Source organism: Pteropus vampyrus, unplaced genomic scaffold (assembly GCF_000151845.1).
Source record: "Pteropus vampyrus isolate Shadow unplaced genomic scaffold, Pvam_2.0 Scaffold75, whole genome shotgun sequence".
Classification (NCBI taxonomy): Eukaryota; Metazoa; Chordata; class Mammalia; order Chiroptera; family Pteropodidae; genus Pteropus; species Pteropus vampyrus.
The window spans coordinates 3,488,528-3,505,351 of record NW_011888856.1 but is presented as its reverse complement, the minus strand read 5'-3'; the positions used below and the strand labels follow the sequence as shown (position 1 = coordinate 3,505,351).

Below are 16,824 nucleotides of genomic sequence, written 5' to 3'. Positions count from 1 at the left end.
GACCAGCCCGGGGCAGGAGGGCACGCTCCACGTCAGGGGCTCATGGTGGGGATGTGAAGAGTCACGGTTGTCACAAGTCAGAAGGACTTGCGGGGGTGTGTGGGTGGGGGGGGTCCCAGATTGAGAGGGCCTCGGACGGGCTCTGGGCTGGTTTCCCCGGGGAGCCTCACAGACACTGGCACCTGCAGAAAGAGAAGGGGAGGAAAGGGCCTGGGAGGAGCCCAGACGGGGACCTGGAAGGGCTGCTGAGCAGCAGGAGCATCGAGGGCTGAGAGACGGCGGGAGAGCCTGGGAGGAGGGAGGAGACCAAGAAGGGGCGTGTGTCTGTGTGTGTGTGTGTGTCTGTGTGTGTGTCTGTGTGTGCGCGTGCGCACGCGCGCGTGAGCACAGGGAGTCTGAATTCCATCTAAAGCGCCATGGGGGACCACCTACGGCAGCGTTTTCAGAGAGACTGGGTTTTCCTTTCAGAAGTCACACTGACGGCGGTGTGTGGAGAGGAGGGGGCGGAAGGCTCTGCGGTCGGCCTGGCCCGGAGCGAGGCCTAGGCGGAGACGAAGAAGAAAATGACAAGAGCCGGGAACAGGACGACGATGACAGCGGTGACCATGATCCCAGGAAGCAGGGGGTGTTGTAAGCGCTTTACACTTAACTAACTCCCTCGCTCGTCCCAACCAGCTCTGGGTCGGGGCACCGTCACCCCCATTTTCCAAGAGAAGAAGATGAGGCACGGAGAATTTAAACGACTTAAGTCAGACGGTTCTTGAAAAGACTAACAAAACAAAGAGACATAAAAACGATCGAGAAGTCGAATAAGACGTCATTTAAAGCGTAACTCTTTGATGGCTTTGGTGAGCTAAAATTTACGTACCATGGAAGCCGCCCATAGCAAGTGCAAAATTCAACAATTTTTCAGTAAGTTTAGAGGGGCGCAGTCATCGCCACAGTCCAGTTGGGAACATTCGCTCCTCCCCCAAATTCTCCTCGTGCCCGTTCGCAGTCGATCCCTCCTCCTGCCCCCGGCCCCAACCACTGGTCTACTTTCCATCTCTAAAAATGTAGGCAGTAATATGCTAAATCAAAATATATTGAATTGTCTCTGGATTTAGTATGTTTTTTTCCCCTGAAGACATTCAATGTACTGAAGAGCTACTTGAGGAGAACCAGACAGCTTTATTTTTAGGTTATAAAACTTTATGCCATATGCTATTTTCCTCCCACCTCTTTTTTCTCACTGAAAATGATTTATTCTGTTTTTTTGGCATTAGCAGTTTATTTAGGATTATATTTATAATAGAGTCAAACGCGTATCAAGTAAGCGTGATCTAAAGTCACATACAATTATATTTTTTAATTTGAGATGTTTCTCTGTATACAAAAAAATAATATTTCATTTCAACTAAGTTTTCATTTTTATTGTAAGGGGGTCATTACTAAGGAAAAATTATAACCTCCCTCATAGAAGTATGAACGCTGATTCTTGAGTATCTCAAACCCTGCTAACATCTTACCTACATGCTCACAACTGTAATAGTGGTGTCTCCTAGCATGTGAATGGAAATAATTTTATTCAAATAACCACTGAATAAGAAAACTTGCAGAATTCGCTGGGCTCCCATGACACTCTAATTTTTCTACCATAGAACAAGGGTCAGGAGTAAGCAACCCTACCTCTTCTTTCTCTCCTCCAAATCCTGCTCTGCCCGGGCTGTGTGGGGGAGGGGTTCTCTCCAGGCAGCTCCGAAAGTGAACGGCCATCCAGGAAGTACGCTGATGACCCCCACCCCAAGGCCTGGCTTTGTCCTCTTTAGGAAACTCTTTTCCTCCGTGGGGCCTTGGCCTGGCATCCTGCCCTTCCACATCCCCAACCCCAGCCCGTCCTAGGGGCAACCTCGTCACCAGGGCGGTGGATCAGTCTGAGGTTCCCGAGTTCCGCCTTTACTGGGTGGTCCCACTGAGGGGCCCTGGGCCTCACCCCCTCAGCCTTGCCCTCTGCTCCGGCTCTGTCCCGCCACCTCCCTCAACACGACATGCTCTGCAGCTGAAACGGTACACCCCGCCTCTGTGCCTCAGCTGCAAGAAGCCACACACACGTCCTCGACCTCTCAGACCCTGTGGCTTCCATTCTCTCCTGCCCAGCCAGGCCCCAGGGTCCAGCACTTCCACCGAAGCCAAGGAAAACCAGCCAGCCTGAGCCATGATCCCCAAGTGGTCACACGACTCTTTATGGCTTTCTGATAAATGGCTCTAGAGGAGTGAGTCTTAACCAGGGACGATTTTGTCTCCCAGGGGACATTCATTTGACAATGTCTAGAGACATTTTTGGTTGTCACCCCTGGGAAAGGGGGTGTTCCTGGCATCTAAACATCTTACAATGCACAGGCCTGCCCCCACAACCAAGAATTATCTGGCCCCAAATATCAATAGAATGTGCCTCTACGATAACCTCAAAATGAAAAATTTTTTTAAAAATCAAAATTGCCATGGTGGAGAGACCCCACTCTAAAGCACATCCTTCTTTTGATATGAAGGTGAATTTCAGCCCTTCCTGATTAGCTGATTGTTACGTTTGCATCTTAAAAATGGATGTGTGTTAGGAAGAAGACTCTAGAGACATGTAACTGACCTCCTGTGACCCAGGTATGCACACTTGTACAGGGCCTGGACACGGGCCAGGTATGTACCATTTACCTGGTGAAATGGTCAGAAGGCAAAGAGAAAGCCAGGCTCTTGAAGGAAATGGTGACCAGCCACGCTGTCTCTGCTGGCCCAGGAACCAGATCCTGTCCCGAAGGCCGGATCGAGCTCTTCATACCCCCTGTGCTCTCAGTGCCACTGGCGACCAACGCAGAGTAGGACGGACCCACCGAGGCTCCAGGCCCTAGCTGCAAGGGATGCTGGGAGAGTCAGCCTCTGCACTTCCAGCTTCCCCATGGGTGCGGACTCTGCTGCCCACCAAGTCTCATAAGAAAGAGTGGCGTGGGAGGGGCCTAGAAGAATGACGGTTGGATAGAAGGGCTCTGGGTCCTCGAGAAAGCAAAACGCACAGACAAGAGGCGAGAAAAGGGTCCAAATATCGTTTATATTTTTTGTATGTCTTAAATGTTTCATATCAAAACTAAAGGCCCTATTTGGGTACCAAAACAGTCTGTCCTTGAACTACGCAAAAGGCAGAGGTCATGGCATCTGGCTCTGACTTTAGCAGCTACCAGGTCTTTTTGAAACCGGTTATAAAAAAAGAAATTTCTAATTTTCACCTGGGTTGCTTTTAGGTGAAATCAGATACCAGATGCCATTGGGCTTGGCTGGAGCTAACTATAGAGGAGAGTTTACAAATAGTTAGTTAGAAGGAAGTGTATGGCCAACTGCATGCACATCCTCCGAACTCTACTGCGAAAGTGGAAGAAGCAAAGAAGTAATTAACACTAAAGATAAAGATCCATTTAAAAATACAGGTATATTTATAGCTCACACATACCCAGACATTCTGTGGGTGGAGGCGTGTACAGACATATGTCTGCGGCCACACACACAGGAATCTGTGGACACGTGAGAAGCAAAAGATTTATAAAAATGAGACTCGATAAATGATTTTGAACTATAAAAAAATAATCCCAAGGTCTTTGATCTCAAATCTGACCTAGGACAAAGTCTGACTCACTGCTAGAGTTGTTCTGCACAAATAAAATTTTAAATTTAAACCTTTATAATTTGTGGTCACTACATTTTTTGTTTGTTTGTTTAAGCCAGCTGCCATGTGTCTGGTCCACTCTGCTGGGTCCACTCATATTTGTATATCTACTCATACAAGCAGGACTTAAAGTGCATTCAGGAATTAATTTATACTTGAAAAATATGAATCATGGAAAAAGGCAAAATGAACTAAAATTACTCAGGGCAAGAATATAAGGTGGATGGAGGTTGAACTGAGGTCACCCAACATACAAAGAAATTTAAGTGAGCCTCAGAGAGGTTCTGAAAGGCTGGTTTTTACTTCTACTAGGAAAAAATTTTTAAATGGGCCTAAATTACAAATAAAGGGGGCAGGGGATGAGCACTGTGGTAATAAGGACAGTTAAAGACTGGAACGAGAACAGAGCGAAACTGTGAAACTTCATTCTCTGGGGGTTTTAAAAATAGGGAATCAAAATATCTAAGATTTAACTTCAGAAAGAATGCACAGGACCTTCGCGTGGAAATATGTTAAATTCTACTGAAAGTTCCAAAAGAAGACTTAAATAAACGAAAAAATATAGATATTCAAGGAACAGGTGACTTAACATTGCAGTGATGTCAAATGTTCAAAAATGTCATCTGTAAAGTCGATACAATTCCAATCAAAATTCCATCAGGATGTTCGAGAAACTCGAACTTATCCTAAAATTTACATGGTGAGGCAAATTTTTAAGAGGAAGAACAAGGAAGAGAACTCACCCAACCAGATGCATCATATTAGAAGCAGTATGGGAATATGGCACAGGAGCACAGAGAGACAGACCATGAAACGTGATGGACACGTGACAAATGACACGTGCCAAATCAGTGGGGAAAGGAGATGCTGTTTATAGACGGGACTGGGAAAACCGAACGAAATAAAACTGGATCCCTATTGCATTCCTACTCAAAGGCAGACTCCAGAGAGATTAAAAACTTAAATGCGTAAGATAAAACTATATAAAACTGAGATGCCAAGAGGAAAACGTAAGAGCAAACTCGGGCGGAGATGAGATTTGGTAAACAGCATTCTAAGAGACACTGAACGATTTGACCACATCGAAGCCAAGCATTTCTGCTGTGTGAAGAGCATCACGGACAAAGGGCCATGCCCTCCCTGCCCGTTAGTCACTTAGTAGCTGTCCTGGTTTTCCATCCACCCACTCCCGGGAGTACCCTCCGTTAAACTTGTCCCTTCATACTTTCTAGATATAAGAAGGCCATGGAACAACTGTCCCTTTCCTTGACCTCCTGGTCCCATCTCTGGGTTTGTGGATTCTCTGCCTCTGAGTTGAGTAAAAGAGTCTGGGCTCTGAGTCATTCTGCCTGGTTCTGAATTTTTGCTTCCCACTCACCGACCATGTGACTTCCGGCGTGTGTACTTAAATTCTTTAAGATAAGTTTCCTTATGTGTAAGGCGGAGATACTTTACCAACCTTACTGGGATGGTGTGAAGATCAAGTTAGTTAATGACTGTAAAAGTCTTAGCAACAGCACTTAGGACGAAGTAAATAGTCAATAAATGTACAGTTGCATAAGAAATAAATGTCTGTTGTTTAGGCCACCCCGTCTGTGGTGCTGTGTTACAGCCGCCCAAGGAAAAATACACCCTTTACCTACAGCAATGACACCTTCCTTCCTGGAATGAAGGCTTTTGGTAGAAATAGTGATCATTTTCTCTATCTGTGGAAAAAGCTTCAGGGTTGGAAGGGACTTTTGTGATTTAGAAGAAATGTATATATTTAAATATAGAACCTTTATCAATACAATCAACCAATAAAAATATCATAGCTGTTTTGATGAACACAAACACTGTATTTGAGCTCAGGGTTACTGGGGGTCTTGTGGTCTTAGCTCTTACTCATCATCCAGTTTGCTTCTATACCTCGCTTTGGTAGATCAACGATGTGCTTCCCCAGGGTCAGTTGTGTCTGTCCCTAGGCTTGTTTGTACCCGTTGAACATATTACTCTGGTCTCCTAAAATGTGACATCGATTGATGAAAGAGGAGTGAGCAGAAGGAGAAGTTGTTCCTAAGAAAACTAAGACGAATGCTTGGAAAGCTTCCATAACAGCAAGTTGTTTAAAGAAACTGCTTTCAAAATAGGTGTGGGCAAGACAACTGTAAAAGACTGAAAGTCGTTAAGTTTATAGGATCCTGCACTCCAACGGCTTTGCAAATATTCTTGCTCTACTCTGAAGAAACAAATACGAGACAGACAGACAGACAGACACACACACACAAACACGCACACACACACACACGATGTCATTTATATATCAGCATACCTATGAAAGATCATGACCTAGGGAATGCAAAACGAATTGGTTAAGAGAACATCTAGTCTGGTATGCAGGCTGGCGTGATGAATAAAATACAAATATGCGGAAAAGCATTAATGAACTCAGGGTAGATTTTTATCATCAGACTTTAAAGTCTAATTGTGTGGGTTATGATCTAAGCTCCACCACTTAAAAACTGTGTGACCTGGGGAAAATAACTCTGTTTCCCTGAGCCGTCTGTCCTCTATCTGTAAAAGAGGGTGAACGATGCTACCCACAAGTCAAGCTGCCCAGCTCTGGGCCTCGGCCACAGTAACCGTCAGTGTTAATGATCATTCTCCTCGTTCCTAGTATGACTACCACGTGGACGCCACCATGACGTGGGGAAGGGACATGCAGGACTATGCTGCTTAAAATGAGTCCTCAAACCAAAACGACTGGGAACCGCTTTGTAAAGAAACAACTAGTAAAGCGACATAGGGACCCGAAGCTGCAGAGACCACCCTCCAAGGAAAGACGGAGTCCGGGTCTCCTGGCAGACGAGCCCAAGGCCTAAGGCCAGTCTTCGGTACTTTGAAACCATAGAAATCTTTACTTTTCCCTTATTTTAGAAAAGGGATAGTGCAAAAAAATTTAGGTCAGACCAAATTTGCTTATTGAAAATACATTCTTCACTCAGTTGTGTTCACCCAATTAACAGTGAGAAGGAAGAAAAAAGGAAGGAAAGAAGAAAGGAAAAAGAGGAAGAAAAGAAAAGAAAAGAAAAGAAAGAAGGAAGGAAGGAAGGAAGGAAGGAAGGAAGGAAGGAGGGAAGGAAATATATTCTTGAGGGGTTTTTTTAGTAGAGTATTGATTGAATCAGTATTTTAAAAAACAATCCATCCGAGACCTCCCACTTTAAAAGACACCACGCTTTTAGCCCAGGCCCAGAAAGACGAAGTACTGATTTCACCCTCCAGTTTCTTGGGTGAGCAAACAGGATCTAGATCCCTAGAACATGATAAAACCACACCCCAAACGCACATAACCTTCCACGCGGCTGCGGGAACAACACTCTCTTGGCTGAGGCGCTGTATCTCAGGAGTTCACAGCGGCCTCCAGAGAGAACAATTGAAGGCCCAGCTGAACAGCTTAATCAGGTAATGACTGAACCAAAATAGAATTTACAGGAAACAAGGGCTGGTTTGGAAACAAACAACGAAGCAACAGAGTAAGGGACCCGTACTCGGTAGAGAAAACCCAGGGTTTCTCTATCCCAGAGTTCGGTAGAAGGATTCAGGACTTCTCTTTATAACGAAACGTCTACTCTGAGCACTTGTCCCCAGGGTTCCCACCCCCTGGAATGCAGCTGTTGGGCAGCTGTCAATCAAAGCCTTACACTAAAAACTGCTGTCCAGACCAGGCCTGCGTACGGTCATGATGAACAGGGTCGGGCAGCCTCTGAGGTCCCTAGACACCTGTTGAGGTCTACGAGCCTGCAGGGGCATTTTCTGAGGCATCTCCTGGGTTGCTTCGATGCTAGAAGCAAAGCCAGAAGTCACTGGTGTGGAACTTCCGCTCAGCTGTACCTGGCCACACACGAGCCATGCGTCTGTGACGAGCACATCAGATTTTAGCAAAATGCATCATTTTATTTGTTACTGGCAGAGATTTTTATTGGCAGAGATCATTATTAAAGAATTCTAGGATAACATCTTTTTTAAGGTAGGGTAATATCGAAATAAAAATAACACGCCCCTCGCTGTTCTTCTCTCCTGGGAGGCGCCGTGTGTGGGAGCTCGACGTGTCCCCATCTGAACATTTCAGTTACAAGCCTAGGTAGCGGGCCAGCCTGGCCCCCTGGCTGTGGGAAAGTGACTTCCAACTTGTCACTTGTCGGGGAAGGGGTGGGGGTGGGCGCTGACTTTCACCCCGATGGCCATCACACCGCTCGGACCCCAACCTCCCCTCCAGACTGGCTCCCTCCCAACCACCTGACTTGGTCCTGTCCCCTCAGCCTTCCCCTATGCTGAAGCCACACGCTTCTGGAACCATCAGGCAAGTAACAGATCTCTGTGCTTCAGCTGTCTTTTGATAGAAATGGTTAACTAAAACCTCCCAGATATGCCCTTGTTCCTCAGGTAATTGACACTAAAGAGCGGGTCGCCTTGCCAGACCGCGGTCTGCACAGAGGCCAGACCACTGGGCTCCTTCTCCATCCACTATGGACCGAGATCCCACACCTGCCCAGAGCAACACAACATGGCATGGGGGGGCGGTGGGAAGGTCGGCAAACTGCGTCCTGCCTACACAACGCCGAGGCGGGCGAGTCACCCCAGGGTCTCTTAAATGCCTCTGAGCCAGTCTTCCAGGAAGCCGCCTGGTTAATCCTCGCAATATCCAAAACGCCAAGTGTATCCCATATCCAATATCCAATATCCAATATCCAATATCCAAGTCTTTGCAGTGTTAACCTCTACAAGATCCTCTCATCGCCACGCGCTCCCCCATCTCTCCAGCCACTGTCATTTCCAGCTTGACAGCAGCCTCTCTACTCAACTCCCAGGGCCCACTCCCGGGGAATCCCCGGCAGCCAGGATGACCTGGTAACGCCATTCATCCACCGGTATCCAAGCCTCTGTGGCTTCCTTCTGCTCTTAAAATAAAAGCCTTGGAGGCCCCACCCACCAGGTGCTACCTGTCCCTGCAACCCCAGCCACCTGCCACTCCTGGGACTTGGCTTTCAGTCTGGAACAAGCGGCCTCAGGGCCTTTGCACTTGCTGGTTCTGCCAATGGCGCACTCTCGTCCCCAGCTTTCTCCAGGCCTGGCTCCTTCTCATCCATCGGCTCTCAGGTGAGGCTTTCCTTGACCCCCGTCTGCCTCGATAGGTTTCTCTTCAGCTCACCTCCATTCTCCTCAGCACCGGCCGCTGTCTGTAATTATTCATCCACGACCTGTTCGTCTCTCCACCTAACACGGAAGCTCCATGACAGCAGGGGCTGTGACTTGTTCTCCACTTTACTACCGGAGCTGACACAGAACCCGGTACCTAGTGAGAGCTCAAAAAACATCTGTTGGATGAATGAGCAAATCATAAAGGAATGACTGCCCCCTGGGGAAATCGGTCCTCCAAAACCAGATCCCACATGGGCCCAGCTTTCCCGAAAGACAAAGGGGAACATCCTTCCCTTGGGTGCAATAAACCCCACTCTGTGCCCACAGCAGGACTGCCCGCCGTCCGCACCGCCTTCGCCTGCGATCCGCGGCAACCTTACGACTGACCACCTTTCCCTCCGGAAACGACCCAGAGCTCCTTGGCTCAGAAAACCAGAACTCCACCCTGGAGCTGAGCCGAGGTCACATCTGAGCCAAGGTCACAGACACACTGAGGGGCCCCAACGCCCTCCGCATTGCTCTACCTCTGGCCATAAGCCTGGTCCTTCAGAGGGACAAAAACAGGAAGGGAGCAGAGGCCTCCGGGGCTTTGCCGCAGTCCGGGTGGTGCAGGTGAAGCCTGGCCAGTCTAAGACCCAAGATGGGGAGGGCCAGGGGTCGGTCGAAGGACACAGAGTCTGGGAAAAGACACCCCCACTCCCTGTTCTGAAAGGAGACAGATGCCTGGCTTCGAATCCTGACTCCCACATTTACATGTCCGAAGGCCACGTGGATGCTGTTTAGTCTTTCTGAGCCTCAGTTTCCACAGCTGTGAAAATAGATTTCACATTTTTTTACTTTAAGGGGACTGCTGGGCACTTTGTCCCCAAATGTTATGCCTGGCTATATCCATTCACCCTTCAACTCCCAGGATGGACCCCATATTCATACGGGGAAAACAACCAGATATTAATCAAACCCAGTGGCTTTTCCCCCAAAATTTGGGTTTCCCAGGCTGTTTCAAAGGTGAGCCACACAAGCTGATTTGCATTTACCTAACTCTGTTGAATAACAAGGACAGGCTGACTCCTGAATTTAGCCTGTGCATGTCCACAGCAGCCACTCAACATGTATTTGTCAATGAATGAATCAAGATAAGTTGTGTCTATATTGATTTTGCTAATCAAACCCGATATACTAAAATCCCTTTTTTCACAATAGGTGTGTGTCGCCAGGCACTAATTCACCTTGTCTTTGATACTTCAGACAGACGTATGGCAAGAAGACAGATTTAGACCTTTGTGAGGTTCCAGACGACACTCGCCTTCCTTTCTGATGGAGGCCATGGAGAAATTGCACAATGGAATATGAAACCTCCTTATTTCTTTTGGAGATGATCTGTCAGTTCCCCAGGGCTTATCCTTTCAGAAACCAAAAGGGCTTTTCAAAACAGCACAACTACTCAGCAAAACAAGACAAGACAAAACAAAACAAAACAAACCCCCACGAAAATGAAAATTAAAGTCTTCATTCCACATATTGGCTATCACCAAATTTTGCGAGGATTTTAGCAGAAGCATTCCTCTCTTAGTCTTGCTCCATAAATACTGAACAAGGAAAAACACTGCCTAAGACTGAGATTTGGCAAAGGAATCTGAGGAAACCTGTCAGCTCTGTTACACCATCCCTGACGGCTCCTGGTGACGGTGCGATTATCCAGTTTTCTGCTGCCCTACCTCAGCCTTTGCCTGCAAAACGTGGCTTCTTGTAGCTCACACTTGCTAGTCCACCAACACAGCAGCATCTCCGGGCAAGTAAGGACTCTAACCCTTTAGAGTCCCACACAGATGCCTTTCTTCTAAGAAAACACACCTACTAAAGCAAATCCACAAAAGAGAAAACAAAGAGCTGGCTATTCCCTTTGCCAAAGAAGTGCTCAAGGGTTTCTTTTTTCTTTTCTTCCCCCGCGCCCCCCCCCAACTCCCCATTAATTACATTTAACAGATGGAAAAACTGAGACTTGGAGAGGTTAAGGAATTTCGCTAATTTAATACAGAAGAGGCGGAGCCAAGAGACCTCTATAAGAAGACCTCTATAATGGATTTAAGAAAATGTGACTAGCACACAACTTGGCAAGTGCCCTTGAATAGGCAGAGTGTGGGATGCCTGTACAAGAGGCAAGAAAAAGATGACATGCTCACGAAACACAGCATGCACACAGAGAACACGGGTCTAAAGTCAGAAGGTCCGGGTCCTAGTCCCCGTTGAGTCACTAACAAGCTGTGGGACGGAGCCAAGTCACTTAACTCCTTTGCTTTTAGTTTCGTCACCCAGAGATGGAGAATCATTAATAAGTGCAAGACTCACCCACTTCCTGGAGATACTGGGGCATCAAATGAATGTGAATGCTGTTGGAAAACAGGAAGGCGTACCCAGAAGTCACACATATATGGAAATGAGCCACTCGGAAAATTACCTGCATCCATTCTTGCTCAAACGAAATGTATTTCCTCTTACTAACACGAGGATCGGTTGGAACGCAAGAGAGTTTGGTGAATCAGGAGGAACACACAGCTCTTGCAGAAGGTGCACGGCTGTTTTGAGGACACGTGATCCACTCTGTCACAGCCAGCCGTCTTTTGGTGCCCTAGACAGTCACACAGGCCCTAAGCCTATTACTTCATGTTTACCAAACACTAACAAAGTGCTAAGAGTCCCCAGAACACTGAACAAATTGTGAACAGACAAAGGGAACCACCAACTCACAGCACAACAGAAGTGGCCAAGTGTGATGATAGGGATATAGGTCACCTCCCCGGTTACCTCCAGGTGCCCCCTTGTACACCCTACTGGGCTTGGACAAGTTCGTCTGGCATCTCGCCTGAGGACAGCTGTTAAATGTCTTCAACAAATCATCCCTCCAGGAAATCCAAAGATTTCAGGACCAAGCCGAACTTCGCGCTGGACGAGAGTCGCTAGGGCTCCTCCAGTGTCCCGGGCTGCCTCAGGCCCACGCTGCAGGGGGGCCCACTTGGGGACCGGCTCTCTTCTGCTCTCACTCTCTTTTCCTACCCTTTACATTCATCTGTTCTAGAAGCAGAATAAGCCCCTAACCTGACTAGAAAGAACATCATGTGGTTGAATAACTACAGGGGTGATCAGAACAATCAAAAAACAAACAAAACACACAGTACCTAGAAAGCTCCAGACGGATTTACCGACCTTGTCAGAAAAGCCAGTATTGGGGAAGGCGCTTTACAGAGCAACCCGCAGGGACAGCTGACTGCCTGACACAAAGTACAATGGGACTCGGACTTCAGAGTGCATCAGACCCACCCGGAGGGCGTGAGAAAACACAGAAGCCCAGAGTTTCTGAGTCAGTCACTGATGCCAATGCTGGTCCAGAGACCATAATTGAAAAATCACTGTCACGGTAAATAGGCAAGGGCTGCCCAGTCTGTCATTCTCACTGAGCGACTTCTGATCCTGATCCACCCTGCCAAAATGAGCCTTAAGGAAACTCACGATGGGAATTAAACAGCCACTCCTCCCCCCGCCCCTCCCCTTTCCCATACCGGCACCCACACCCCGCTAAGGATGAAGAGAACAATTTTCAAGCCATTCCTGATAAATATCTCCCAAGGCCAGGTCCAGTTCTCACCTGTGTACAAGATGATTTTATGAAAGGAGTGAGTTACGAGGCAAAACAAGGGACACAGCACGCAGGGGCTCCCCAGGTCCGGTTCTCTGAGCCGATGCACTGTCCCTCGAGGACAGTGTGCCACTGAGATGGTGCCAGAGAAACACCGTGGCCTGGTTTTCTCCTCACCCATTTATCTTGAATTTCTCCCACATGAACTGTGATTCCCAGCCCCCTCCCCAACTCACCTCATATCACCGAACTGCTGCCCTGTCATTGTCACCAACAGCCCAGTACAAGGGAAAGCAGAGAGTGGCCACAGCATACTACACCTCTGGGGGGAGGGAGCGTGCAAAATCTCTCTCTATCAGGATCAGAGAATTTCTGACCTGGAAGGGACCATTAAAAATATCTCTTTCCTTCCCAGTGCTGATTACATTATACAATACACTGTTTTACTAACAGCAGGAGTTACTGGTACAATAATATTGCTTTGTTTTATGCGGGGTTAGCGGAAGTTCCTACAGAGAGCAGCGTTGTGAATAATGTAAACACTGATTAGAGCTCATCCTATAAGTCTCTTCTCTTGTAGTTCAAATGGGAAACGCTGGCCAACATTCACCACACGTCAGTTTGACCTTTTCTGACTATGGAACAGAAGAGGTTACCTACATTTAGAGCTGCAATTGTGGGCCTAAAAACCAACTTCAGGCTAAATAAGGGAAAAGAATGAAGAGTGATTCATTCACAGCATTTTGGTAAATATACAGTGTTTGTGTTTGCAAATACCTGATCTTAAAGATGACTCTGTGCACACAAATAGACATATTTGGTGAAACGAATGTAACCTTTCCTCTCATTAATAAAAATTCTACTAGCTCTTTCTCACATGCAAAACTGTGCAATAGTTCCCAGGCTCTGAGGGCCTGATGTGATGTAAACCCATAAAGTCTAACATTTTCTGTAGCAACGCCAACACCTACTCCCCAGATTATGAATTGATCTCAGATATACCGTGTTCGATGCAGCCCAGTCTCTACCTACTCCCCAGATTATGAATTGATCTCAGATATACCGTGTTCGATGCAGCCCAGACAGCTGCATTCTGAAAATTCTGGAACAGGAGAGCTCGGCTGCAGGTGACAATATTGGCTGGGGCCTGGAGAACACAGATTAAACACTCTTGCCCTCTCCCTACTCCCCAAAAGGTCCACTCATTTGCATGTACAGATAAGGCCATGCGAGAGCTGCCTTCACGCCCGGCACCCCTACGCCCGGCACCCCTGGTGATGCCTGTCCTCACCTGTTTTCCAGAAGTGTCATGCACACCACCTCTCGCACCCCGGGGTTGTTGGCTTTCTCCACGGAACAGCCCTGCAAGTTCCAGGTGGCCAGCCTCAGCACAGGCCGCCCATCCCTTGTGCCTCCAAAAGCCTCCACCGAAGGTCGAGTGGAGATAATCTGCGTGGGCCCCCCGGGCGGCAGGTCCAGATCCTCACTCTGCAGGCTCAGCGAGGTGGGGCTGGGGTGGGGCTTGGCGGTGAAGGTCAGGCCCCCGTTGGTGTGCGTAGACGGAGGCCTGGACCTCTCGGCAAACACCTGGTGCCGAATCCGGTCCAGAAAGGCGGCATTGATACCGCCCATCCTCACCAGGTCCTCGACGCTGCGAAAGGGCCCATGCTCGCGGCGGTAGTCCACGATGCTGACAGCCATCTTCTCTGTGAGGCCTCGGACGCTCATGAGCTGAGCTGGGGTGGCGGTGTTGATGTTGACACGCGGAGTGAGGGGCACAGCGGTGGCCAGGTGGTGAGGCTGCTGCTCCGCCAGCAGGTCCCGCCTCAGGGAGCTGGGAGAGTGCTGCGCAGAGCTGCCCTTGCTGCTCACGCAGATCTCAAACTTGACCTGCTCCAGCTTGGTAGCACCCACCCCGCTGACAAGTGCCAGGTCCTCCACCTTCTTGAAGCCACCGATGTACTCGCGGTACTCCACGATGCTGCGTGCCACCGCACGTGTCACCCCAGGCAGGGTCATCAGCTCCTCCTCCGTGGCAGTGTTGATGTTCAGCCGCTCCTGATTCACCAGAATGTTGCTGAAGTTGCAAGCCGCACTGAACTTGCGACTATGGGACAGGTCCGAAGGGTCCCGGGGGATAGAGCGGTGACAGCCCAGGGTGCTCCCCATGACCTGCCAGGATCAGGGGCTCAGGAAGGCCTCACCACCGCAGAAGAACTCTTTGGCTGCGGAGGAAGCCCAGTATATCTCACAGGCACAAACGAAGGCAAGGTGCCGGATTCAGGGGCTGACCGGTTACCTATCACAAACACTCAATCTCCATGCCCAGAGCGTCCAAAAGTACCTTCCACTTGGCCACCTGGAAAACAAATTAATAAACACACAAATCAATTGAGCCAGTTAATCAGTGTGCATTAGCACTCCCTACCTAGAGCTGGAGTCCTTAACCAGGAGTCCCCGGCTGGTGGCTGTCCCAAACGCACGAGCCTGGCCCATGTGGATTTCTCCCTGGAGAGGTCCGGGCTTATCACATCGGCGTCCAAAAAGGCGATAAGTCCCTTCTCTTGGAAGGAGACCTATCCCCATCAGCCCACACCTCCCGTTCCTGCCGGAATTCCGTCTTCACTAGTGCGGACGGGGAGGCGTTTATGGACCCCTACCAGGCCCGCGCCGTTCCCCGCGCCCCACCTCTCGGCCGCTCCCCGGGGGCGTCCTTCTTCCACCTGCGGCTCCGAAGTCGGAGCCCAGCCCCGGACAGCGCTGGGCCCCTGCCTCCAGCTCTGGTGCCCGCGCGGGTGCGGGTCAGGAGCTGGGCCACGGGATCCCTCCCACGCCGCCTTGGGCCGCGCGTCCCGGCTCTTTCTGCGGGAGAAACTCGCAGAGTCGTTTTCCCAGAGCCGGCAGGAGCCGCGGGGCTGCAGGGCGGCGGCAACGGCGGCGAAATCCGACCGCCGCAGCTGCACCAAGTCTTGCGGCTTCACTAGGACTTGCGGCGTCGCGGCAGTTGCGTTGATCCAGGCAAAAAGTCCCGCGCTCGACTCGGACCCAGGATCCGCCTGAACCGCAAACCAGTGCCCAGCTCCCGCGCCGCGGCTCCCGCTCGCAGTCCGTGTCAAAGCCGGAGTCCCGGCCCCGCCGCCCGCGCCTCCGCCGGCACCACGGCCACGCCTCCTCCCGCCTGGCAACTCCTCCCCGGGACTCCCGAGGGCACGCGGGGGCGGGGCCGGAGCGCGAGGCGGGGCCTGAAGTGGGAGGGGAGGGACTCTAGGAGCGGGGGCGGGTTAGGGGGCGGGGCCACCTGCATGTCCCTGGGGATGGCGCGCCGGAGCGCGGAGGCGGAGCCTGAAGTGGGAGAGGCGGGGCTCTAAGTGCTGGGGCGGAGCCCTCCAGAACGGGGCGGGGCCGTGCTAGTGGGGGCGGGCCCGAGCGCGTGTCGGTGGGGATGGAGCCCGGGTGCGCGGAGGCGGGATTTAGAGACTGAGGGGGCGGGGCTGACGCCGAGGGGGCAGTGGCAGGTCGTAGGTGTTCTGTCCCTGCGTCTGCTGATCCTGAGCCAGGGCAGCTACTTGGGATCGAGGGCTGGATGTGCGTGTTGGAAGCTTTTTAGTCTCCCCTGAGGCGAGACCTGCCCCGCTACTTGGGCCGAGCCCCACAAAGGAGAAGGGCGGACACTACCCCGCCACCAGCCGAGTTTAGTTGTTTTGGTGGGCCTGGAGCCAGGCCAGGGCGATCCTCGGTTGGTAGGCACCCCTGCGAGTCAGGCGCCTCGCTCAGTTCTGTAGTCCTATCTGTCTGAGAATGTTCGAGAGGGGATTCAATGAGATCTTTTTAACTTCTGCCCCCACTTTTGGCCTCTTTTCATCCACTAGAGTATTACCTTTGCAATGCTCACACAGAGATGTCTTCAGACAACACTAGTAACTCACTATGCTGCTGAGAGAGAGCACACGCCATCCACTAGAGATGTGTTCACACAGGTCACTTACAGGGTTGCTCATTGGCATATTTAGCGCTCCGAGGAACTATGGATGTGTTTCTTTAAGTATTAAATCTAGTCATTAAGGAAGGAAATGCTAGTTGGAAAGGGAGGCTGCTTCTCAAAATTCAGAAGCTTTTGGATCGTACCACGAAATGACAATTTAGTTAAAGATTATGGAGCTTGCAGCATTAGAGTGGATACGCAAAGCTAGGGCATTTGATAAAACAAACCATGTGGCGATAACCGTTGAATACTTTGACCCTGGGCATTTAGTTTTCTCTGAAGTTTCAGCCCCAACCAAGTACCAGGACTAGGTCAGCAAAAAAACTAACTCTCAGGAAAAGT

General features: G+C 49.9%; 1 protein-coding gene across 1 annotated transcript in view; it reads right to left on the bottom strand.

The window, feature by feature from the left end:
* Positions 1–15,666, bottom strand: part of EEPD1 (endonuclease/exonuclease/phosphatase family domain containing 1) — a 94,902-nt gene extending 79,236 nt beyond the window's left edge. Inside the window, exons 1-2 of the mRNA XM_023532042.1 lie at positions 15,189–15,666; positions 13,792–14,859 (exon numbers count right to left, since the gene is read on the bottom strand). Of these exons, the coding sequence (XP_023387810.1) occupies positions 13,792–14,669 (878 nt within the window). The 5' untranslated portion in view covers positions 14,670–14,859; positions 15,189–15,666. The remainder of the gene's footprint in view (positions 1–13,791; positions 14,860–15,188) is intronic.
* Positions 15,667–16,824: the final 1,158 nt, after the last annotated feature.